Source organism: Lampetra planeri, chromosome 7, assembly GCF_965212315.1.
Source record: "Lampetra planeri chromosome 7, kcLamPlan1.2.h2, whole genome shotgun sequence".
NCBI classification, from domain to species: domain Eukaryota; kingdom Metazoa; phylum Chordata; class Hyperoartia; order Petromyzontiformes; family Petromyzontidae; genus Lampetra; species Lampetra planeri.
In genome coordinates, this window is record NC_136113.1 from 2,134,904 (window position 1) to 2,159,771 (window position 24,868).

The 24,868-nt window shown below is 52.6% G+C and overlaps 1 protein-coding gene across 1 annotated transcript; it reads right to left on the minus strand.

Annotated features, from left to right (window-relative positions):
* Positions 1-238: 238 nt before the first annotated feature.
* On the minus strand, positions 239-24,283 carry NAALADL1 (N-acetylated alpha-linked acidic dipeptidase like 1). Its single transcript, XM_078595925.1, has 20 exons — positions 23,966-24,283; positions 21,633-21,805; positions 20,301-20,422; positions 18,999-19,121; positions 17,959-18,142; positions 16,711-16,804; positions 15,733-15,828; positions 15,406-15,491; positions 14,824-14,943; positions 14,592-14,677; positions 13,370-13,433; positions 12,823-12,890; positions 11,907-12,004; positions 8,446-8,536; positions 8,257-8,338; positions 7,953-8,126; positions 6,471-6,555; positions 3,989-4,081; positions 2,267-2,469; positions 239-906 (listed from the first exon to the last, which is right to left on the minus strand). The coding sequence occupies exons 1-19, from the start codon at positions 24,190-24,192 to the stop codon at positions 2,298-2,300; spliced, it is 2,238 nt and encodes a 745-aa protein (XP_078452051.1). The 5' UTR covers positions 24,193-24,283; the 3' UTR covers positions 239-906; positions 2,267-2,297.
* Between the last annotated feature and the right edge of the window lie 585 nt (positions 24,284-24,868).

Consider the following 24,868-nt stretch of genomic DNA (forward strand, 5'->3'; position numbering starts at 1 on the left):
ATCAGAGCGCACACAAATACCTCGCTGATCTCGTCAAGGAGCGTAAACCATCAGGCGGACTCCGGTCATCCTCACAGCAGCAGCGGCTTCTGGCTGGCGATCGAACAAGGAAGGTTACTGCGTTGCGCGCTTTAAGATACGCTTCTGCGGCCGTCTGGAACCCTCTTCCTTCTGATATTAGGAAGTCACTGGAGCTATGCACTTTTAAATCTAGATTGAAAACTCAATTCTTTAGAACTGCTTTTTGTGTTTAGTTTATTGTCCTTCCCCGCATGTCTGATTGGCTATGTACGGTGCGAAATAAGTTCAACATACATACATACACACGAGTAAACTTAAACATCGCTGACGACGCAGGGCAGCAGGGCAGCCTCTGCCTGGCCACTGTGGTGGGGCCTTCTCGCGTCTGTTAAAGCCTCGGGACTCGGCGGTGGGGGTTGGGATTCTGAATTGTGTGTTGTGATCCTGAGCAATTGTAATTTTACAGACCATTGCCTCAGACAGGATATCACGCTGGATGAGATGGCACGACTCGAGCCCTGAAGTCACAACATAAACCAAACAGCTTGCCCAGCATAAGGTCGTCATCATTGACAGCTTCGTGGTTTGTGTGGTGAGAATTTTTTGTTTCTGTCTCCACCCCTCTTTCTCTAATGGTTTAAACTAAAATTGTATACAAGAGAAGATGAACGATTATTTTAAATTATTAGTTTGTTTAATGTAATTTCAGACATTTATTTGCAAAGTGGGATGTTGTTTAATGCGCTTGTGTTGGTACGTTGGCATGCGGTTTATATTTTACAGATCGAGATATTCGTGAACCCTTCTTGCACATGAATCCCTCCACGCTGACGTCCACCATCGCTTCCCGCTCACCGCCACAGCCATCGCCTCCATCGCCTCTTCCTGTGTTCATAAGCAAAGAGAAATGCGTTCACTCTTAAGCAATCGTGCATCGAATACACTTGATGCCACTTGTAATATTCGGCCATAACAAACGATGCCGCGATCGGCCAATGAACGCGGTGAACATTGGACGGCAATGAAAAGACTTTCGTGACACAAGACAAAACACTCGATGGGAAGGCGTCACGGGTACGCACGTGCAGAGCAAGGACAACTGAAGCCGGTCCTCCCAGCACACCTGCGCCTGTACACCTACCTGTACACCTGCCTGTACACCTGCCTGTACACCTACCTGTACACCTGCCTGTACACCTGCCTGTACACCTACCTGTACACCTACCTGTACATCTACCTGTACACCTGCCTGTACACCTACCTGTACACCTACCTGTACATCTACCTGTACACCTGCCTGTACACCTACCTGTACACCTACCTGTACATCTACCTGTACACCTATATGTACACCTACCTGGACACCTACCTGGACACCTACCTGTACACCTGCCTGTACACCTGCCTGTACACCTACCTGTACACCTGCCTGTACACCTACCTGTACACCTACCTGGACACCTGCCTGTACACCTGCCTGTACACCTACCTGTACACCTACCTGTACACCTGCCTGTACACCTACCTGGACACCTACCTGTACACCTACCTGGACACCTACCTGGACACCTACCTGTACACTTACCTGGACACCTACCTGGACACCTACCTGTACATCTACCTGTACACCTACCTGTACACCTGCCTGTACACCTACCTGTACACCTGCCTGTACACCTGCCTGTACACCTGCCTGTACACCTAGCTGTACACCTACCTGTACACCTGCCTGTACACCTACCTGTACACCTGACTGTACACCTGCCTGCACACCTGCCTGTACACCTACCTGTACACCTAGCTGTACACCTAGCTGTACACCTACCTGTACACCTGCCTGTACACCTACCTGTACACCTGCCTGTACACCTGCCTGTACACCTACCTGTACACCTGCCTGTACACCTAGCTGTACACCTGCCTGTACACCTGCCTGTACACCTGCCTGTACACCTGCCTGTACACCTGCCTGCACACCTGCCTGTACACCTACCTGTACACCTGCCTGTACACCTGCCTGTACACCTAGCTGTACACCTACCTGTACACTTGCCTGTACACCTACCTGTACACCTACCTGTACACCTGCCTGTACACTTGCCTGTACACCTACCTGTACACCTACCTGTACACCTGCCTGTACACCTAGCTGTACACCTACCTGTACACCTGCCTGTACACCTACCTGTACACCTACCTGTACACCTGCCTGTACACCTGCCTGTACACCTGCCTGTACACCTACCTGTACACCTGCCTCCCCGCCGGGCTCCTGCTCAGGCTGCCGAGCGCAGCGTGCTGGCGGCCGACTGCACGGCGTAGGTGGCGGCCGCCAAGTGCTGCCGCACGCGGTCCCAGGAGCCCGAGCCCGCCAGGATGTCACCCACGGCGTCCACCACCCCGGGGAAGGCCTCCACCCCGGACGAGCGTGGAGTCCACACCACGTGCCTGGAGCGACATGGAAGGTGGTGACGCACCGGGGTGGCGGGACACGAGCTTCCAGGGGATAAGGGGCCCCCCGGGGGGGGTAGTGGCTCTGACCGCGCTGTGGGGGACCTCTCGGCATGGCCGGTGGTAAATGACCCAGTGGCGGCAGACGCAGTGACCGGTGGCAGGTGGGGGTCAATGTCTAAGACGGACAATGTGTGCCACGCAGGAGTTGTGCAAAGATTGCTGTACAAGCAAAATCTGTAAATTACGACAAACCCCCCCCCCCCCTCAACGCCCGTTTAACAGACGCCGGTGCCGGTGTGAATTCTGACGGGTCGTCATGCAGGTCACGGCGAGCGAGCTGGAGATGTGAGGAGTGTGCTGAACCTATCAGTCTTTAGAGGGCTGGGGGGCTCGTGGGTGGGCTAGTGGGTGGCCTGTACAGGGTTGGGTGGGATGTATGGTTGGGTGTAAAGTGGTGTCGAGGGGGCTGGGTGGGTATGTTATCGGGTGTAGAGTGTTGTAGCGGGCTGGGCGGGCTGTATTGTAGGGTATAAAGTGGTGTCGAGGGCTATGTGGGCTATTTGGTGGGCTGTAGCAGGCTGGGTGGGTTATATAGTGGGCTGTAGGGGGCTGGGTGGGCTAGATGGGGGCTGGGCAAGCTGGACACAACCCCCCACTGGGTCCCATGTAAATGCTTCCCACATAAATGGGTTTCTATGAAAACGGTTCCCATGGAAGCAGCTGCCATGGAAATGGCTTCCAAGTAAAACGTGCTGAACGCTTTAACCCTTTCAGAAGCGCAGAGACTTCATTAACTGCTGACTGCGGCAGCTGCGGGAATTAGAAAATGCAAGGCTGCTGCTGCTGCTGCTGCGTTGTCTGAAAATGTGTGGGTTTGTGCAGGTGACTTATTGGGAGAAGGGGCGTGTGTGTGTGTTTGTGTAGAGCTGTGGGTGTGTGTGTGGTGGTGTGATGGTGGTGTGCTGTTTGCGTCCCTCAAGTAGAGCTATGGGTGTCAACTTCACATGGGCCTCACTCATTCTGCGTTAATGCCCCGAAAAACGTAGAATGCTGTCACTTTAAAAACGTGCTCGGTTATTTTCCCATTTAAGTCACAATTTGTAGCTAAGCTGTGGATTCTTTATGAAAACCTCACTTGCAGTTGCATGATATCATTGTTTATGAATATATTAGTACTATCGTCACCGTACATCTAATTAATGTGTAATATTACCGTAGCTTAGTTTTCTCATTTGTGCGGTGTTCCGTTTGGAGGTAATCTGCCCGAGCCGATTTGTGCTGCAGGCAATTGTGCTTGCGATATTTTCAATCCCTCATCGTGATGATAGATGCATTCCTTTTTTCGTAATTTGTTCCCGATTTTTTTTTTGTGTTTTGCGCTTTTGTAATTTGTGTGACCCAGCTCACGAGTGCAATGGGACTGCAGCCTGGTATTCTCTCGCTCTCTCGCGGTAAAACAAAATTAAACCCGAAAGTTGCGCGTGTCGTTGCGTGGGCGACGTGCGGCGCGCACCTGTAGTAGAGCTTGTCGGGAAAGGCCACGGGGTCGGTGAACGCTCTCTCCAGGAGCATCAGCTGGTCGTTAATCGCACGCACCTTCATTGGCCTGCATCAACAGATACCACTTTCATCACCGTGCGATTTCAAAAGCGTCGCGGGTACGGCCAGTGAGCGCTAGCGCAGGAGCCGCGTGATGGTGGACCCGCCCGGCACCCAGGGACAGGTTCCCGAGAGAGGAGCTGCCCCTTGGGAGGAGGCCACAAATCTCTCCCTCCTCAAGCCGGGTCGCGGCGGCCGCGGTACAAGGCCTGGCTGTGTGGCCACCAACTCGCCGCCTGGAATGGAGCCTTCCAGCCAGACACTCGACCCCTTCATTGTTTGTGGCCGCAGCGAGTTTTCCACTGAATAATTCATTCATCGGGATGAGGGAGTTTACTTTGATGGCAATCGTCTTGAAAGTAAATGCACTTACGTGTGTAAAGGTGGACGGAATATATGTGGCAGCTTTGGGAGGCTTTAATCCAGCAGTGGCCGATATGGGTAATATAATATATATTTCAATGTGTACATACAGTGTAATATGTGTAAGCTGCATTTCACTTGTGGAGGTAGTTTCAATAGACCGTGCATATAAGTGGTGGTAAACCGATTGAGAGCGTGATGCTGACGGGAGTCCGAACAGTGTTGCTGTTGGGCTCACTTTGCAGTCCTATCTGAATTGGCTCCTTGCGCACGTGAATGAGAGCGGTGTCATTAGGGCTTGCTGATCTTAATGATATTTTTGTGTAATAACCGAGTTTGCCTTTAAATTTCCCTTCATGCGTGTCCCATTTTATGAAAACATGTTGACAGCACCGCACGCGCGCGGTCACCTGGCGTGAGACGCATGCACAATCGCAATCTTTACTCTTTGGTCTTTTCGGTAAAGTCACGGAGGTGAAAATAAAATAAAAATGAAAACAACTAAATTAAATCACGACGTTTCGGGCGCAACACAAGCGTCCGTCACCAGGTGGGGACAACCACGGCGAAGACAGTTGCTATGCCAACAAAGATAGCTTTGACAAGGGTTTATATTTAACACGTAGGCTTTCGCGACCAGTGTTATTCATAATCAAGGTTTTTGGGTCAGATCGCGTTATTTATAAATGTGTCGTAACCCTCCACCCCCCGACACGGCCAAACAGTAAAAAATGTGTCACGTTTTTCAAAGGACAAAATAATTCACTTCTTTAGCCCACCGGTGTGTTGAAGAGAGAATCTAATTATCACTGGCCAAGACTAATTAGATAATCCATTGAAATTGAGAGAAACAGAAATAACTTCAATCGCTCTGACGTCTACAGGCTTAGTGCGGCCTGGAAGCGTATTATTAAATAAATACAATTACAATTCCTTATAAGGGAAACAAATACCAATGAATAACAATTGCATGATTACCAATCTATATAATTACAATACCCACCCCCTCTTTGCCTCGAATCACTGCACCAGATTGAATTAAATGATGACGTCACCCTGCTGCTGCTCTATTTAAGACCGGGAGCAACAGGAGAGCTTCACCATTCTTGCCCGATGAAGCTGATTGTAATAACCAGCGAAACGGTGTACTCACATTTTAAAATGCTGTTGATTCTCTCGTCAACACACCGGTGGGCTAAAGAAGTGAATTATTTTGTCCTTTGAAAAACGTGACACATTTTTCACTGTTTGGCCGTGTCGGGTGGTGGAGGGTTACGACACATTTATAAATAACGCGATCTGACCCAAAAACCTTTATTATGAAGGGTTTATATAGCTGAGGAGGGTGGGGGGGGGGGATCTTTATTTAGACTGGAGGTTGGAGGAGGAATCCGATGAGCTATGAAGCTCTTTTTCACAGGTGTCCGGTATGGGCGGGTTAGCGAGTTAGAACAGCGAACGATACACAAACACACGAGAGGAGTGCAAAAATTGAGAAAACGATCAGCAAATCACAAAAAATAAGGGCAAAACGCATCGTTTATGAAAATTATAGAAGGGGCCGTCCATAAATGACGTCACGCGATTTTGGACGATTTTTGACCCCCCCCCCCTTCGTCACACGGCGTCACAAAAAGTCAGACCCCACCCCCTCAAATATGACGTCACAAAGCTCTGCCCCCCCCATCGCCTTAAACTATTGTCATTGTAGTGCGTATTTAATGGCGCTGCACTCTGATGTTGTAGGAGAAAACATTTATTTAAAAAATATATTTAATTAAGTGGAACGTGTTGTCTATATTGATTTAAAGTTGCGCATTTTGATGTGACGTCAAATTTCTCAAACACCTTCGTCACACATCGTCACAAATGTCTGACCCCCCCCCCTAGGTGCGTGACGTCATCTATGGACGGCCCCTAAGTCCGATGTATGAACCTTGGGCAAGGCAGCAAATACAACAACAAAAGCAGTCCCAGACCACAGCAAGGCAGCACCACGAAGTAGTCCCTCAAGGCGAGGAGGGAGAACTCACTCCGTGTCGGGGTTCACCGCGCTGATGAGGATGTTGAGCTCCTTCGCGGCCTTTGATAAATCCTCGACCGCCGACTTGAGGTCGTCTGTCGATCAGGAGCTATGTTAGGAACTGTGGATGGTTAACATTTAAACTCGCAATAAACTCGTTGTTTCTATTTTACCAAGTGAGGCCCACTGAGCTACATAGCTGTTTTTTTTCACAAGCGATCTGGCCACAAATGACAGCTCAATGAAGTGGCTTATCACGTGGACATTTTTAGCAGGCAAATAACCTAAATGCATGTTTCTAAATGTGGAGGGAAAAAACCGGAGGACCTGGAGAAAAATCCACACGACCAAGGGGAGAGAGAGACACGCCAACTCCAAATATACAGCAGTCGTCATGATTGGGATGGAACCCACGACCTTCCTGCATACTGGGCGAGGTAACTAACATCTCGCCATGGCTGCTGGACTCAAGTTCAAGGTTTTGTTGCGTTTGTTAAAACAGGTGAGGACTCAGGAGAGGTCAGGATAAAAGTCTTCTTTGCTACAGGGACGTGTGTCAACAAAATTACAAAAAGCAAAAACGATCAAGTGCAGCGTAAAGCAACGGGGTCGCATGGAAAATCTAAAATATTACCGAAACAATAAATCGCTGTTAAAGAATGAATTACCGGACAGATTATGTTTAGACTGATCAGAGTACAATTACAAATATACTAAAGCGGAACTGCTGTGGACTTAGAGGCCACAGGCCCACAGCCTCAAGACAATTTGACTTGAAATATTTTACACCTTTTTTTTGTCTTTCATGCAGTCACTGCTTATTTATAACGGTTATTCACTGTAATGTGAGAGAAAAACTTGTCTTACACGCCTGAAAAACGGCGTTTGCTTTGCACTTCTCAACAGTAGCCGTGTCCAGCTGCGGCTACTGTTGCTGCTCACGATGCTGGGAACCCTCTGTGCTGCCCTGGTCATAGTTGTGGCCAGGTCGCTTCTCAAAAATGTATTGATACCTCAGTAGGCTTTGCCTGGTAGGATGGGGATGGTTTAGTTTCATTTGTATGTGTTTGGGTGATTTATTCTTTGGTTCTTTCGGTAAAGTCACATAAATAGAAAGTAAAAAATAATAGATTTTTATATATATAAAAAAAAAGATTTATATTTTATTATTTTATGTCTCCGTGACTTTACCGAAAGAACCAAATAATATGAATTCCTGCAATCAAGAAAGTTGAAAGTCAAAGATGTGGGTGATATGTTTACCTTCCTAGCACTTTGCACAACTATCATGTTGTTGTACTGTTCGTTGTCGTAACGTTCTGACCCGCCCCGACCGGACATCTGTGAGACATTGCTTGATCGCTCATCAGATAAATAAAGATTCTGATTCTGCTCTGGTCGTGCTGCCTTGGCACGCTGACCACGTGCCTGCCGATCGCGCTGCCCCCGCTGTGCAACCTGCCCACCCTCCGCGCGACGCTCGTGTACCAACCGAGCGAGATGCCCTGAGCGTCGAGCAGCTGCCCGTGATTGGAGGCGAGCGTGGCGTGCATGGCGCGCAGAGTCTCCACGTAGTCCGTGCCATTGTAGGGCAGCAGCCGGGAGTCGGCGAGGCGCAGCAGGGTGTAGGCGGCCGTTCGAGCCACAGCCTGGTGACTCGTGAAGCCTGCGTCGGGGGGCAGAGGTGGTTCAGGGGTGTGCACGTGGAATCACGCGCTGGTATATGCAGGGAGTGGAGAACGGAAAGACTGAATCCGGTACAGAGTGGGTTTTGATAGACGTTGAAGACATCGTACCCGGGTCGATGAAGGTGGAGGCATAGTCGAACGTGTCGTAGCCGGTGTGGTACGCCGGATATATGCGAGCCTTGGATTTACTCTGTGAACAAACAAAATAAGAACGCAAAGCTGTTTGGTTGAAGGTTCATAAAATTGCGGTTTCGAGTGCGTTGGCTGAGCGTTGTGTCGTCGCCGGCGGGCACGTACGCTGTCGTACGTGTACGCGAAGTCGATGCACGGCACGCCCAGGTAGTGGATGAAGGGCCCGTAGTCACTCCCATCACCGATGTCCAGCAGTCTGCACGGGGAGAGAGGGGGGCAGTGCCGGATTATCCGAGCAGCAAAAGTAGCTACATAATGCTCCGAAGCCCCGCGCTTTCAAGGGCCCCGCACTAAATGCTCTCAAGCTATTAATTCCGTTTCGATTTAAAGCTTTTGTGACTGCAGGGATTCATCTTCTTGGTTCTTTCGGTAAAGTCACGTATAAGGGAAATAACAAAATAATAAAAATTTAACATAATAAAATAATTCTCACGACGTTTCGGCTACAACGCAAGCAGCCATCCTCAGGTGAAGAATGAAACACCACCAAGCTTGGAGCGTATATTTAAGCTGGGTTGGAGGTGGAAGAAGAGCAAATTCTTTTGTCAAGGCGCTCTTCTTCCACCTCCAACCCGGTTCAGTAATTCTGCACTTGCTTTATTACTATAGTACTATACCACCTTCAACTTTTACGAACGACTGGGTGTTCAAGGTTAGCGATTTGTCATAATATCTGGCTGTATAGCAAATGAAAAAAAGGCAATTACTTTACTATGCAAGTAAACAAATTTGTGTTTAAATATTTACGTGTTTAAAAAAAAAAGAATTAGGGCCCCTTTATAACAACATATGCTATAGGCCCCGCACCGAGCTTCATCCGGCACTGGGGACAGTGCAGGCTCAGGCCAAGTTGGCAATGCCCTCCTCTGTGCCATGACGATGGCTTGCCTGCCTGCCTGCACCACACGCACAGCAGCTCCACGCCGCTCGCCTTTGACGCGCGCAATTTGTTCTGCACGGAGAAGGAGTCAGCTGCCACTCGGCCTGGGTTCCTGTTTTGGAATCTCACCAATTATCCACAGGGGGGGGTGGGGAGTCGTTTAAACGTGTGCGTCTGTCGACACGGCGAGCAATCCCAGGAGGGATGGCAGAGATCCCACGCCCCACGATTACCTGTCACCTCTCTTCTACCCTCGTACGCTGTTGTCCTTGGTGACACTGAACAAACACTGGGCCATGCCCGCCAAGATGAGTCCCGCGTGTGTCGGTGGTGGGTGGTGGTGTTGGTGGTGGTGTTGGGGGTGGTGGTGGTGTTGGGGGTGGTGGTGGTGGTGTTGGAGGTGGTGGTGGTGGTGGTGGTGGTGGTGTTGGGGGTGGTGGTGGTGTTGGAGGTGGTGGTGGTGTTGGGGGTGGTGGTGGTGGTGTCGGTGGTGGTGGTGTTGGTGGTGGTGGTGTTGGTGGTGTTGGGGGTGGTGGTGGTGGTGTTGGTGGTGGTGTTGGTGGTGGTGTTGGTGGTGGTGGTGATGGTGGTGGTGTTGGTGGTGTTGGTGGTGGTGTTGGTGGTGGTGGTGTTGGGGGTGGTGGTGGTGGTGGTGTTGGTGGTGTTGGTGGTGGTATTGGTGGTGGTGGTGTTGGGGGTGGTGGTGGTGGTGGTGTTGGTGGTGTTGGTGGTGGTGTTGGGGGTGGTGGTGGTGTTGGGGGTGATGGTGGTGGTGGTGTTGGTGGTGGTGGTGTTGGTGGTGGTGTTGGTGGTGTTGGTGGTGGTGTTGGGGGTGGTGGTGGTGTTGGTGATGTTGGTGGTGGTGTTGGTGGTGGTGGTGTTGGTGGTGGTGTTGGTGGTGTTGGTGGTGGTGTTGGTGGTGGTGTTGGTGGTGGTGTTGGTGTTGGTGGTGTTGGTGGTGTTGGTGGTGGTGGTGGTGTTGGTTGGTGGTGGTGGTGGTGTCGGTGGTGGTGGTGTCGGTGGTGGTGGTGTTGGTGGTGGTGGTGGTGTTGGTGGTGGTGGTGGTGTTGGTGGTGGTGGTGTTGGGGGTGGTGGTGTTGGTGGTGTTGATGGTGGTGGTGGTGTTGGTGTTGGTGGTGGTGTTGGTGGTGTTGGTGGTGTTGGTGGTGGTGGTGTTGGTGGTGGTGGTGTTGGTATTGGTGGTGGTGTTGGTGTTGGTGATGTTGGTGGTGGTGGTGGTGTTGGTGGTGGTGGTGGTGTTGGTGGTGGTGGTGTTGGTGGTGGTGTTGGTGGTGGTGGTGTTGGTGGTGTTGGTGGTGGTGGTGTTGGGGGTGGTGGTGTTGGTGGTGTTGGTGGTGGTGTTGGTGTTGGTGGTGGTGTTGGTAGTGGTGGTGTTGGTGGTGTTGGTGGTGGTGGTGTTGGTGTTGGTGGTGGTGGTGGTGTTGGTGGTGGTGGTGTTGGTGGTGGTGGTGGTGTTGGTGGTGGTGGTGTTGGGGGTGGTGGTGTTGGTGGTGGTGTTGGGGGTGGTGGTGTTGGTGGTGTTGGTGGTGGTGTTGGTGTTGGTGTCGGTGGTGGTGGTGTCGGTGGTGGTGGTGTTGGTGGTGGTGGTGGTGTTGGTGGTGGTGGTGGTGTTGGTGGTGGTGGTGTTGGGGGTGGTGGTGTTGGTGGTGTTGGGGGTGGTGGTGGTGTTGGTGGTGGTGTTGGTGGTGGTGTTGGTGGTGGTGGTGATGGTGGTGGTGTTGGTGGTGTTGGTGGTGGTGTTGGTGGTGGTGGTGTTGGGGGTGGTGGTGGTGGTGGTGTTGGTGGTGTTGGTGGTGGTATTGGTGGTGGTGGTGTTGGGGGTGGTAGTGGTGGTGTTGGTGGTGTTGGTGGTGGTGTTGGGGGTGGTGGTGGTGTTGGGGGTGATGGTGGTGGTGGTGTTGGTGGTGGTGGTGGTGTTGGTGGTGTTGGTGGTGGTGTTGGGGGTGGTGTTGGTGATGTTGGTGGTGGTGTTGGTGGTGGTGGTGTTGGTGGTGGTGGTGTTGGTGGTGTTGGTGGTGGTGGTGGTGGTGTTGGTGTTGGTGGTGTTGGTGGTGTTGGTGGTGGTGGTGGTGTTGGTTGGTGGTGGTGGTGGTGTCGGTGGTGGTGGTGTCGGTGGTGGTGGTGTTGGGGGTGGTGGTGTTGGTGGTGTTGGTGGTGTTGGTGGTGGTGTTGGGGGTGGTGTTGGTGATGTTGGTGGTGGTGTTGGTGGTGGTGGTGTTGGTGGTGGTGGTGTTGGTGGTGTTGGTGGTGGTGGTGTTGGGGGTGGTGGTGTTGGTGGTGTTGGTGGTGGTGTTGGTGTTGGTGGTGGTGTTGGTGGTGGTGGTGTTGGTGGTGTTGGTGGTGGTGGTGTTGGTGGTGGTGTTGGTGTTGGTGGTGGTGTTGGTGGTGTTGGTGGTGGTGTTGGTGGTGGTGGTGTTGGTGGTGGTGTTGGTGGCGGTGGTGGTGTTGGTGGTGTTGGTGGTGGTGGTGTTGGTGGTGGTGTTGGTGTTGGTGGTGGTGTTGGTGGTGTTGGTGGTGGTGTTGGTGGTGGTGGTGTTGGTGGTGGTGTTGGTGGCGGTGGTGGTGTTGGTGGTGTTGGTGGTGGTGGTGTTGGTGGTGGTGGTGTTGGTGGTGGTGGTGGTGTTGGTGGTGGTGGTGTTGGTGTTGGAGGTGGTGATCAGCTCACTTGGGGATGAGACCCAGCGAGGGGCTGGTTCTGTTGTAGTGCGAGAGCCACACGTCGTACACGGACTTGTGGCTGCCCGACAGGTCCGGGTGCTTCACCTGGCAGACAGAGACAGAGAGCGAGAGGACGGCAACGCGCACAATCTCGATCGACATTTTCGTTTCTGCTGCGGCAACGAGGCCCTCTTGAGCACGGGGGGGGGGGGGGGGCTTAAACCCGTCAACGAAGGCAGCAGCAATTGCTGGCAGCATCTTTTGCACGGCAACATAATTCTGGTGGCATCTTATTGGGTATGATTTGACCATAGAGGACGAATCCGTTACACAATCACGAGCACAACTCTTAGCTTCACCGATTTGGAATGCAATTCTCAAAAGTGCGAGAGACAATTCCGCAATTTGCCAAAAAGTGTCATGCCTTGCGGGCGTTTTTTAGCCCAACTGATAATGCGAGATGGGGGCAGTGGTGAGGCACTTTGCGTGGGATGGAGCGTGCATTTGCGTGAGTAGGAGGCGGGATGAAAGAGTTTGTGAGTTATGGGGAGCGGTCGCGTAGCGGTTAGCGCGCCGCGCTACGAACCCGGCGAATCGAGTTCGATTACCCGCTCACGGCCAACACCCAGTGACGATCATCTGAACCGGTGCCTGGGCCTCCCCTAGGTCGACTCAGCCTCAAACGAGTGTAAAACATCGCCACTGGGGGAGACAAAGGCGGCCGGGCGTGGTGTTGTCCACTCACCCCCTTTCGTGTTGTTAATAGGTGCTGCTCGCGCTAACAGCACCTGCCCCAACAGTCTGTTAGGGCTACACGCTGGGGGGGGGGGGATGGAGGTGGGGGTGTCTTTGTTGTGTGCGCGTGGCGTGTCCATCCCTGTGCGCGCGCGCTGCCATGCGCGCGCGCGTGCGCGTGCGTTTACGTTGCGTGCTGCCTCCATGGCGACGCGCTGCATGGGCGGAGTTCCGCGCACTCGCAAGGTCGCATTGGCTTGTGCGGTCGGGGGAAACAACAAGAAGAAGAGGAGAGAGAAAGAGAGTCTCGTCACAACGTGGCCGGGGGCTGCTTGCGATGGAGGTGAAGAACGACCGTCAGCTTGTCTTCCGACGAACCGCTCGTTACGTCCCGAAATTTTAAAAAAGAAACACGAAACAAACGAACAAATCGAGGAACGCCGTTGTATTGCAGCTGCACGCCTCCGATTAGCGCGCTCGGTCTACGTGCGGCGAAAGTTCCACGTGCACGACGCCCTCGTGATGGGAACCGGTATGGGGTCACATTTAACCTTGAGATGATTCTCATTTGACGCTCAGAGGGAAATGTACGCGTTGCTGCCTTAAACAGCCGTCAGCATCCGAAGATGAATTGCAGTTTGGCCATGACAGTTTAAAGGCCTCTTATTCAAGGCTGAAGAAAATGACAAACCCGCAGCCCGCTCTCTCGGGAGAGGGCTGCAGGGATGTCCTCACCGAACACGGAAATGTCAACGTTGATGTAGCCCACGGCTCTCTCCATGAGAGTCTTGTAATACTCCTGTGAAAAGAGAGGAAGGCATTTCGGCTTGCGGACAAACACGTGTCTCCGAGTCTGCTCGTTCACACGCGGACGCATCAAGGCGCCACTCGGCTTCCCCCAAGGCCATTGTGACCTCAGCACGATGCGAGCGACTGTGGCGGCACCACACGCGGTGTCAGGGCCCCTCGGAATAAAGCATCCGTGAAAAATACCCCGCCTCTTGATGTGGAGCCCTTCGGACGAGGCTGAGGCTGACTCTGCTATGCCGCCCGATGTTGTGTTGGCTATTGGCCACACGAAGAGGAAGTTACATTAATTAAAATTACTCAATTTTTTTTTACTTTACCAGGTAAGGCCCCACTGAGCTAAGTAGCTGTCTTTCAGAAGCGACCTGGCCACAAATGATAGCTCAATAAAACGGCTTATCACGTGGACATTTTTCCGAGTATTTGTAAATGCAAGTAGGCCGGTAAATGCGAGTCAAGCTTTTTGTAGAGGATGCTAATCAAACTCTCGCACGTCCAAATGAGGTGCATCTCATTTGCGAACGTCTCTGCCCGGAACGCAGCGCCCAGTGACGGGCTCGGAAGGACTCTCTTCCGAGGCGTGGGCGGCTGCTGGGAACGGTGACAGCGGCAATCACTCACGAGCCCCAACCGAACAATGTGAATGATCAATTTGAAAGGGGAAAAAAAAGCTGTGGGGGAAATAGATTGTTACAAGGCTTTTAATATTTAAATAAGTGTCGTGACTGAAATGTCAGACCACGTTGGCCCTCACGCATTTAATCTGCAGAGGTTTCAAAGGGGTCGGCTTCCGGCTTGTAAAGCATCACGGCTGATGGCATGGGCTACATTTTTATAACGTTATCAGATAGACCTGAGGTTTTGTATTAACATTCATCAAAGTGACATGGAATCTATTTCCACGAGCTTGGATCTGGCTCCATAGAGCCCCGTTAACAATTTAAAACGTGACGCACAAGAACGATAAACTCGTGGCCACATTCGGGTCGGCGCGACCATTGTTGCTCGCGATGTGCAAGTCTTCATCGCTATCGGGGCAGTGCTTGGTTCAGAGGGCATGGAGGCAAGACGGCGGTGTGGATGGTGGGGCGAATAAGGGGGTGGCAAGGGGTGGGGGTGGTCGGGGAGGGGGCTCTGTCGTTTGTGAAACCTCGGTCCACTCGACGGAGCCGATCAGTCCGAACTCCTCCGCCCCCCAGCTGCAAAACACGATGGAACGCTTGGGTCTCCACTGGCCTGGGAGAGCGAAGCGGCCATGGGGGGGGGTAGGGGAAGGAGCACAATGGTTACACTGGGGGTCACACGGAGATCGGGGATTAGAGATTAGGGTCAGGGGTCGTGGGTCAGAGGCTGGGGCTGTGCAGCGAGTGGTGGAGGCTGACCTTCCTTGACGATGCTGCCCAGGGCGCGCGTGATTTCCAGCATGACGCTGGTGCCGCTGCTGGGGTCGATGGCGCCGTGCACCCAGCTGTCTCGATGGTTCCCGTACAGCACGTAGCGGTCTGCACGCCACGGCATCGGCTCCCTCGGTCAGCCACGGCTCGTGCTCCCCCCCCAACGGGTTCGCGTCCGCGACCGAAGCAGGGCGCTTCATGCCGCCTTCCCCCCCCCCCCCATCGTCTAAACATTAAACCCCTACGCCGGCACGATGGATTTTGAGTTTTTTTACGAGCAACCACAGACACAGCTGAGGTATGAAGCCATGGCGATGTTGGCTTCAGGGAGGAGAATGCCCGCGGACGTGCAGTTTACACTCGCGTGTTCAATTTGTCCTGTCGTGGTCCGTGCGCCACGGTTGTCTCTGCGGCAGGGCTGCTGCCAAGAGTTTCCCTCCGCAACGTGTCAGGTTTCCCCTGTGCGGACACACCAGCTGATGTCTGGTGAACGCTGCTTCCACTGTTCCCCACCTCTGATGCGGCCGATTTCGACAATTTGCAAAATTCTGGTGTGGAGTGACATTGTACCTGGCTCTGTGCTTCCACGGATGACCCCAATCACGTTGTAGGATGTCTTGATCACTCGCTTATTGAAGGAATTGATTTGCACCTCACTGTACGGGGATATAAATAACACATTTTCTGAGGTGGAAACGCACTCTTGAAATATGAATGTGAAGCTGCGTGCAATGTGTACAGTAATACATCTGGCGATGAGGATGGTGGAAGTGAGATCACTTCAGAATGTGTGATCAATGTCCATCACGTAGCCACGCTCTTTAGCCGGTGTACGTGGAGACTGGCCAATAATGTATCCCTCTGCCTTGGCAGGACAGGCAGCAAGGGGGGCTTCACCTGTTTTCCTCAGGGGCGGAGAAGCCGGGCCCGATGTTGTAGGGGCAGTCCAGGGCCCCTTTCCAGTCAACTGGAGCAGCCTCACCCGCCAGCTTCCTGGAGGCACACGATCATCGCGAGGGGGTGAAGTGGCGCTGCAGTGTTGTAAAAAATCCTCCAGGATGCTCTGCTTGAGCATCCCATCATCAGAATCATCGTCTTCCGCAGACGGCCATTGGCAATAAGTGCCGCGTGTTTAAATACAGCACTATATCATTTTGAGTCTTTGACACCAGGATATGAACATTTGACTCCAAAGAAGTGTACATATTATAAATCATAACTTTCATGGATGAATACGATTAATATGGTTAGAAGCAGTGGCACCCCAAATCAGCAGAGGTGGAGTCAAGATCCTGCCGATGCCATGGCTGAGATCAAAGAGACACTGCTTCACTAAAATCCTACATAGAACGCCCATGGATGCGTCGGGTTCACCCACAAGCCTTGGCATAGCGAGTACTGGAACGAATTCGTGGAATTCGATGAGCTTCCATCTCGTTTGCGAGCATTTCAGGGTGGCTCAGCAAGAGTAGCTTAATGAAGCTTCAGCCAGTTTAACACGTAGGCTTTTGCGACCAATATTATCATGATGCTAGCTGTAATTACTGGCGAAACGTCGTACTCGAATTGCAAATGTTGTGGATTTACTCTCCAACGCACCGGTGTGCTGTACTAGTGACGAATTGGCATGTTTTGTTTACGTGACAAACCTTACTAATTGGCCGTGTCGGGTGGTGGCGGGTTTAACGACACATTTTTACTTACGCGATCTACCCCCCCTCCCCTCCATTATGGAAGCCCAAGCCATTAGCGTGTCAGTGTTAAACGTGCAACGTTGCCATCTGCTGCACGAATGGTCGAGGTGAAGCATTGGGCGCCGGTGCCGCTGGAGGGGAGAAAGTGTCCCGCGATGGACTTCGAGCTCACCGCGCTCACCTCATGAGGAGCTCGGCATCTTCATAGCCAATCGGCTGGGCTGGGATGGGAGGGAATGACTTGATCTCGCTGTCGTTCTTTCGGAAGGCGTAAGCTGTGACACAACGTGGGTCACGCTGGTGAGAGACGGGCAAGCCCTATGGAGCCACACTCAAAACAGAACGCTTTCCCCCAAGACACGTCCAGCCAACGTGAGTGAAACCCATTCACCACCGACGGGTGTGCGTGAATTTTCACTTTGCTTGCAAACCTTTTAAATGGTTTAGTTTAAGTTACACATCTCCCTTCGTGATCCCCGTGTTTTTTTCTTCGTGACAATTCCCCTTGTTGTGGCCCCTCGGCTTTCAAACTCAGATCATGCTTTGATGTTCCGCGTGGCGCGGGGAGTCACAGCGTGAGGCATGAAAAGCACGTTTATTAATTCTCAGAAACGGCCGCCGTCCACGACTTTAGCCGCACGCACGGCACACGCAGCGCTGCGCTGAAACTCTGCCAGCACCTTCGCTGGTGCCAAGCGTCTGCCCACTGTCACATGTTACAATTTAAGCAGGAAAACATTCAGGAGAGAAAAACTACATTTGTAATGTTCTAAACGGATACATGCCCTCTTATATGTAATTTGTTATTTTGTCAACTGACACCCTGGACAGCCTTGCAAACAAGACGGTCCATTCTCAAGGGATGGTATCCTGGTGAAGCATATTTACAAACAGAATAAAGTAAGAACGTGAGCATCAGGATCTTCACTCACAACACGTCGTCCCGAGTCGGTTTGAGCTTTGAAGCATCGATGGTTGGGCTTACTTCGGGTGCTCAGTCTGCCAGCGAGCTGCGTCCATTGACAGGCAGCGTTGCCTTTGTGTGTGCCTTTGTCTCCACTGTGTGGGGAGCGGTGGTGTGAGCGGTTAGCGGCACTGCGCAACGAACCCGGCGACTCGAGTTCGATTTTCGCCCACGGCCAACACCGATGACGATTATCTGAACCGCTACCTGGGCCTCCCCTAGGTCGACTCAGCCTAAAATGAGTACCGGCTGTGGTGTGTACAAATCGGTACTAGGGAGACAAAGGCGGCCGGGCGTGGTGTTGGCCACCCACCCCCTCGTGTGCCGTGCCGACCTTCATAGGTGCTACTCGCTAACAGCCACTTTGCCCCAACAGTCTGTTAAGGCTACACGGGGGATCTTTGTCTTCGTTGATCTCCACTGCGTGGCGAGGGCGTTCCAGGTTTAAGTGAAGGGGGTGCGAACCTTTTGCTGGGTAGTACGGGGTCAAAGGGTCACCCATGTCCTCGAAGTAAGAACCCCTCTCCACGCCCGAGCGAGGCAGGCCCCAGGATTTGGGGTAGGCGTTGTCGACATCCCCGTCGTTGATGTCGGCCGGGTCGGTGTACACCAGAAGGCCTACGACGCCCACGCTCTCCGCGTTGATTGCCTGCGGCAACAGCGCGGCCGTGCCCATTAGTAGTGGGACAAACGCTGACGAGCGCTCGCCGCACACTGGGGCAGTGCACAGCATGCCGTCGATGTCGCTGTAATTTCCAAGCGTGTGTTGCCCAATGCGCTCCGCCACACAATTGCTGTGCTAGCGTTCTCTTAAAATACATGGGAAATTGATTTTGTTTTTCTCTTCCAATGGAAAGAATCGTTTTTATTGAGCTGGCCTCTTTTGAAATAAACATAACCTTTTCTAGTCAGTGGGAAAAATCCAATATGAATCCTCTTTCATTCCCTTAACCTCAATAATGGTCACTGATGTGGCAGCAGTTTATTTTCCAAACCTGAACAGGTCATCTCACTGTCTGCGTTGGTGATTTGGACCAGCAGAGGTGGCATGGCCCATCGGTAGCCTGTTCGCAGTTTGAATCGGGATGGCCGTCCCGGTTAATACTGCGGGTGTATTAACCGTAAAATTACACGTCGTCTGCTCCACAATCGACGTCGAAGATCCCGTGACATTCATTCGAAGAAGAACAGGCCATTGTGTGCCAGCATCGTGGTAAAAAAAATGGGCAAATATGAAAAAAACCCCACTCCGCTCATTATTTCATTGGGAAACACACAGCGGCTTTAATCGTCACGCTCTACTTGGAAAGCCTCGGCAGGACCCTGCTGACAAGCGAGTGCTGGCGCTCGGTGAGGCTTTCCTGGGTAGACAAGCCGTCAAAATAAGAGTACTGTAACAACACCAAAATGTATTACAGTAATTGCAACGCGAAAACACGAATGCTCGTTTGGCGTGTTCGTGGTGTGGCCGGGGCACCAGGGGGTCACGTGACGCCGCTTTCCACCTTTCTCGCGCGTCCCGCTTTGCCGTATTTGCAGATGGCGATGGTGCCCGTGAGGTTCACGTTCCTGGATTTCAGATGCTCGAAGTCCTCGGCTCTGCCGTAGTTTGCGAACACGAGCTTGCCCTGCGCACAGCACACAGCAGCATGCGAGCGCACCGAAGCGTGCGACGCTCAAGAAAGCCCCGCTGAGTTCTCTCTCTCTCTCTTTCTCTCTCTGCAGTGGTGGGGTTTCGTTGGAGTGATGCGTGGAATATTATTGGACTAATGTGACGTATAACAGCAGCACGTTGGGAAGAATGATTGCGGGCTCAATTATAAGTGAGGTGTTGTAATTACAGACGAATGCTCACCGACCCATGGCAAGGTGTATGTGACTCCACATTACACACTACAGTGTGGCTCTGATGGGAGGGGAGTGGGGCCACGCGTGGTTTGCTGCTGATGCAGTGGTGTGTGGAGCGGTGGCGCAGCGGTTAGCGCACTGTGCTAGGAACCCTGACTACACGAGCTCGATTCCCGCTCACGGCTAATAGCAGTGGCGGATATTTAATCCGGTCCTGGCCTTCCCTTAGCTCGACTCGGCATTAAATGAGTACCTGGCGCAGTGTGTAAACATCGCCACTCGGGAGACAAAGGCGGCCGGGCGTGGCGCTGGCCACCAACCCGCTCGTGTGCCGTGTCGGCCTTCATATAGCCGCCGCGTTACCCGCTAACAGCACTTGCCCCAACAGTCTGTAAAGGCTATACGGGGGGGGGGGGGTCTTTGTATTTTGTGTGGGCAGAGAGTGTGGTGCGGGTCAAGCGTGGGTCATGGTCCGTCCCGTGGGCGTTGCGAGTTACGGGTCTTGTGTGGGAACAAACGAACAAACAATCGGTCAATATTAGAGGGTTTTTTTCGGTGGCGGGGGGGGGGTGTCATCCAAAAGAACCTGTCAAAGGGCACTTGTCGCCGCGTGTCACCTTCACCGCGGGCCAGCAGAGGGCAGGAGCAGCAGGGCGAGGCTCGGGGGGAGGCACAACGCAGCCCTCTGGCGACGGCTCAGAGCAAAACCGACCGCACGGAGAGGGAACTCCGCCGTCGATCGATAGCGCCGACTCAGTAGGTCTCCCCCAATACCGCACGAGTGCCGTGGGGCAGGCAGCCTCACTGCCGAGTGGTGGTGGTTCGAACGCTTTCCAATCAGCTTTTTCTGTTCGAACCCTCGTTCCCAACAAAAAAAATGAATGAAACCGAATTGACGAGCGGGCTTGCACGCATGTGAGAACAGTCGTATGATGAAACAAAGTCCACGGGCTGCTCACCTTTGGCCTCCCAGGGGGCGAGTAAGCGGCGTACGGTGGGACGATGCTTGAGTCCTCCTGGTCCGCGGTCACCACCTCCTCCTGCTTTCGGGCAGTGTAGGTCACCGCGCCGCTCGAGTTCACTGGCGGTGCGGCCAGGGGCAGGGGGGAGCAGGTGCAAGGTGCAAGGTCAGTCTTGGACAGAGCTCGCGCTAGCTTTGCTGGGGGCCAGGGCATCCACTTCAAAGAGCCCCAGCGGAGACAGATGAGTCATGGGAGGAGCTGTGTCCCCGCAGCGATGAGAGGCTGCTAGAGTCACCCAGGAGGGGATGGAGCCGGGTCCGGATGTGATGGTGATGGTGAGATTGGTGGTGGTGGTGGTAGTGGGTTGATGGTTGTCTTGTGGGGAGCAGTGGCCTAGCGGTTAGCGTGCTGTGCCAAGAACCCAGTGACCCGAGTTCGATATCCGCTGATGACCAACACCGGTATCGATTATCTGAACCAGTCCTGGGCCTCCCCTAGGTCGATTCAGCCTTAAATGAGTACCTGGTGCGGTGTGTAAACATCGTCACTGGGGAGACAAAGGCTGTCCGGCGTGGTGCTGGCCACCCACCCCCGCGTGTGCCGAGCCGGCTTTCATAGGTGCTCGCTAACAGCACTTCCCTAGATGTCTGTTAAGGCTTTGTCTTTGGTGTTGGTAGTGGGTTCATGGTTGTCTTGCGTGCGATGGGGGTGATGGTGGAGGAAGTGTTGATGAGAGTAATGATGATGAAGGTGATTGTGACAAATGCTGCATATGCTGTGATGTTGATGGGGGTGATGTATCACTGCTGCGCACAGAGGTCACGGCACGTAAAATGTCAGCAGAAGCACATTTTAAATGAACAGCGTGAGAGTCATTCTTGGGACGCGGCACAAAAGCATTCCATACACTTTTGGGAGCTGAGGTTTTAAGCTCTGAATACCATCCCGTTCATTACATGCACCGCGGGAGCACTTTGCATTTCAAATTCCAGAAACCTTACGTAAGTTTGCATCGTTAGAGGCAACAAAAAATCACGGACATATGCGTTAATATCTATGACTGTGTACCCTCCCTCCTGTGTTTGTAAGTGTCTGGCGTGTGTCGAGTGCACAGAGTTCCCCACCCGCTCGTGTGACTGACCACCCTCCTGGCTCCGTGTTCACCCATCGGCATTTGCCCCGCCAAAGTTCGAATGGATGGCCAGCGATTGCTGTGCGCGCCAGTGTCCCGCGACTCACGGCTGACGAAACGTCTCCTCCCTCTGGCCGCGTGGGTGCGTGAGTGTCTGCGTGGTCAGCGCCTGCCCGGCGTTCACGAGCGGCACGCACCGACCGTGACGCTGTTCGCGTTCGTCTCGTCGGGGAAGGAGAGGAGCACGTCGTAGGGAACGAGCTCGGCGTGGTCGAGGCCCTGTGCTCCGTCGGACCAGCGCGACAGGATGAGGTTGGCGAGATTCTCGTCGCCTGCCGTGCTGGCCAGGTGGGGCTTCGCGGACAGAGCCCTGCACCCAGGGAGATATCGCCAAACCCGTTCACACCCCCCATCCCCCCACCTCGGCATGCTCCAGCAGGAGCGAATGCGTCGTTGCCGGATAATTATGAAACTTTTTTTAATCGTATTTTATCCTCCCCGATATTGCCCTGTTTGTTCTCCCAGAGTTACGTCACGAGATAATTAATGAGACAAATAATCCATTCGCAACTCTCGCATAGGGAATTCACTCCCGAATCCCCCCCCCTCATCCGTGTTGGAAAATGGCCCGCGGAAGCGGGTATCACAGCACTACTTCTTAAATCGCTGCAAGTGATCTCTTATCTCCACGAGGGGGCAGAACTTTTCCACCCACCTTGCTTCAGAGTAATGCTCATGGCGTGACAACTAATATTTATCATTTCCAAAGCTGGAATTCGGACAAATTAATTGGAAAACCAAATTTCATATCGTGCGGGGTTTTTTTTTGCGTGCAATCATTGGTGGCTGGATTGACACCATCAACTCAGCTCATTTGTAACCCGGTTTAATCACAAGAGTCTGAACCTTGAGTTCTAACCTAGGATCTTAATAGCACTGCCAACTCAGCGTTCTGACATTTGGGTTCTCCCGGCCACCTCGTTATGAAACTTTAATGCAGTCGCAAGCATCTGCCTAGTCTGCTCTGCCTTCTTCAGCGAATGCGTCTCACGGCTCTACGTCGACACACGCTGATGCATTAGTTCAGGGTGCGAGTGTGTGTCTTTTGGTGCTCGTGATGTGTTCGGAATAGGGGAAAGGATGGAGTGTGTCTGTGTGTCTGTGTGTGCTTGTGTCTGTATGTGTGTGTCTGCGTGTTTGTGTGTGCGTGTGTTTGTGTGTGTGTGCGTGTTTGTGTGTGTGTGTGCGTGTTTGTATGTGTATGTGTCTGCGTGCTTGTGTATGTCTGCGTGTCTGTATGTGCCTGCGTGTTTGTGTGTGTCTGCGTGTTTGTGTCTGCGTGTTTGCATGTGTGTGCATGTGTCTGTATGTGTGTGCCTGCGTGTGTGCATGTGTCTGCGTATTTGTATGTGTCTGCGTGTTTGTGTGTCCACGTGTTTGTGTGTGCGTGTGTTTGTGTGTCCACGTGTTTGTGTGTCCACGTGTTTGTGTGTCCACGTGTTTGTGTGTGCGTGTGTTTGTGTGTGCGTGTGTTTGTGTGTGCACGTGTTTGTGTGTCCACGTGTTTGTGTGTCCACGTGTTTGTGTGTCCACGTGTTTGTGTGTGCGTGTGTTTGTGTGTGCACGTGTTTGTGTGTGCACGTGTTTGTGTGTCCACGTGTTTGTGTGTCCACGTGTTTGTGTGTGCGTGTGTTTGTAGCCGTTCGCGTGCTGCGCTACAAACCCGGTGACCTGAGTTCGATTCCCGCTCACGACCAACATCGGTGATGATTATTTGAACCGGTCCTGGGCCTCCCCTAGGTCGACTCAGCCTCAAATGAGTACCTGGTGCCGTGCGTAATAAACATCGCCACTAGGGAGACAAAGGCGGTCGGGCGTGGTGCTGGCCACCCACCCCCCGTGTGCCGTTCTGGTCTTTATGGGTGCTGCTATTCGCTCACAGCACTTGCCCCACTCAGTCTGTTAAGGCGATAGGGTATGGCTGAACGATTAATCGATTTCAAATCAAAATGGAAATTTGAAACAATACGATTAGCAAATCGCAAAGGCTGCGATTTTTTGCGATTTGAAAAGTCATGTTACTTTCTTATTGGAATAGTTTTATTTTTTATTATTATTATAACTTTATTTATTTAACTTAACAATTGTTAAATGTTTGATTGTTCTATTTCAATTAAACATTCTAATAAATACATGTTGGAAGCAATTCATATCTTTTAAGTTATCATCCTTGCATTAGAATATACAGAGCAGTTCATATTTTGACGGTATCACGGGGTAATGCTCCATCACATGTTTAAAATCTATTACACAGTGAATATTGAACTGAAGCTTGACTTAAGAAATGCAATCGCAATCGCAATATCTGTCAGAAAAATCGCAATGACATATTTCCCCAAATCTCTGAGCCCTACAATACTGGGGGTATCTTTGTCTTTGTCTCTCTGTGTGTGTTTGTGTGTCCGCGTGCGCTCGTGATGCCGCAAATCCCGGCGGGCCACCGAGCACGGAGCCGCCCTCCTAGTCCTACCGGAGGTTCTGCTCCAGGCGCTCGGTGTCGATGTCGGACAGGAGGCGCCCCACGACGTCGCTGTCGAAGTCGCGGCTGTACTCGGCCAGCCATGCGGGCGCCGCGCTCGTCTCCGCGCTCGTCTCCGCCGCCTTGGGGATGGCGAAGTGTCCCAGCAGCACGCCGGCCGTGAGACACAGCGCCCCTGCGGCCACCCCCACCAACGCCACGGTCCAGCTCTTGGCCATTGTCCTGCCGAGTTCTGACTGCGGCCGCTCGCTCGCTCGCTCGCTCCTCTTTAGCGGCTCCGTTTCACGTTTGACCTCGGACAGCCCATTTTGTGATGAGCAGGCGATTTCCTATCCACCTTTGGATCTTCCTAATCATCGCGGTAAGACGAACCGTAGATGTGTCGTTATCATTTGACGACCCGACGTTTATGGCGAGGAAAGCATTTTTATGGCCATCAGGATACAAAGTTTGCTTTAGGAGTTTGGTTATGAACTGTGTGAAAACCTCGCTCGCTGATCGTCGCCTCGGGAGCTTGAGGCCCGCGGGTCGTGAACCCGGCCTAGTGCTGCTGGTGGGACACGAGACATCTGGCGGAGTGCTACTCCAAAGGCCCCCCGGGGGTTGTGTTGCTCTTCGCTTGTTCTTGACGGGTCCTTCATGGCACACATTGGGGGCATTGAGACGCTCTCGTTAACTGCTCAGCGCATTCATCCGACGTGTTGATGCCAGACTCTGCATCGATGGGTGAACAGAAGGAAGAGCTGTAATTACGATTCGTTGGCTGATGCTGATATGGGTCATACACACTCAAGGGGGCTATGAGGGTGTGGTTTTGAGGGCGCTTTTGGGGTCTGGAAGGTTGGTTGTGTATTTATGTTGAACGTCTTTCTCACTGTACGTAGCCAACAGTGC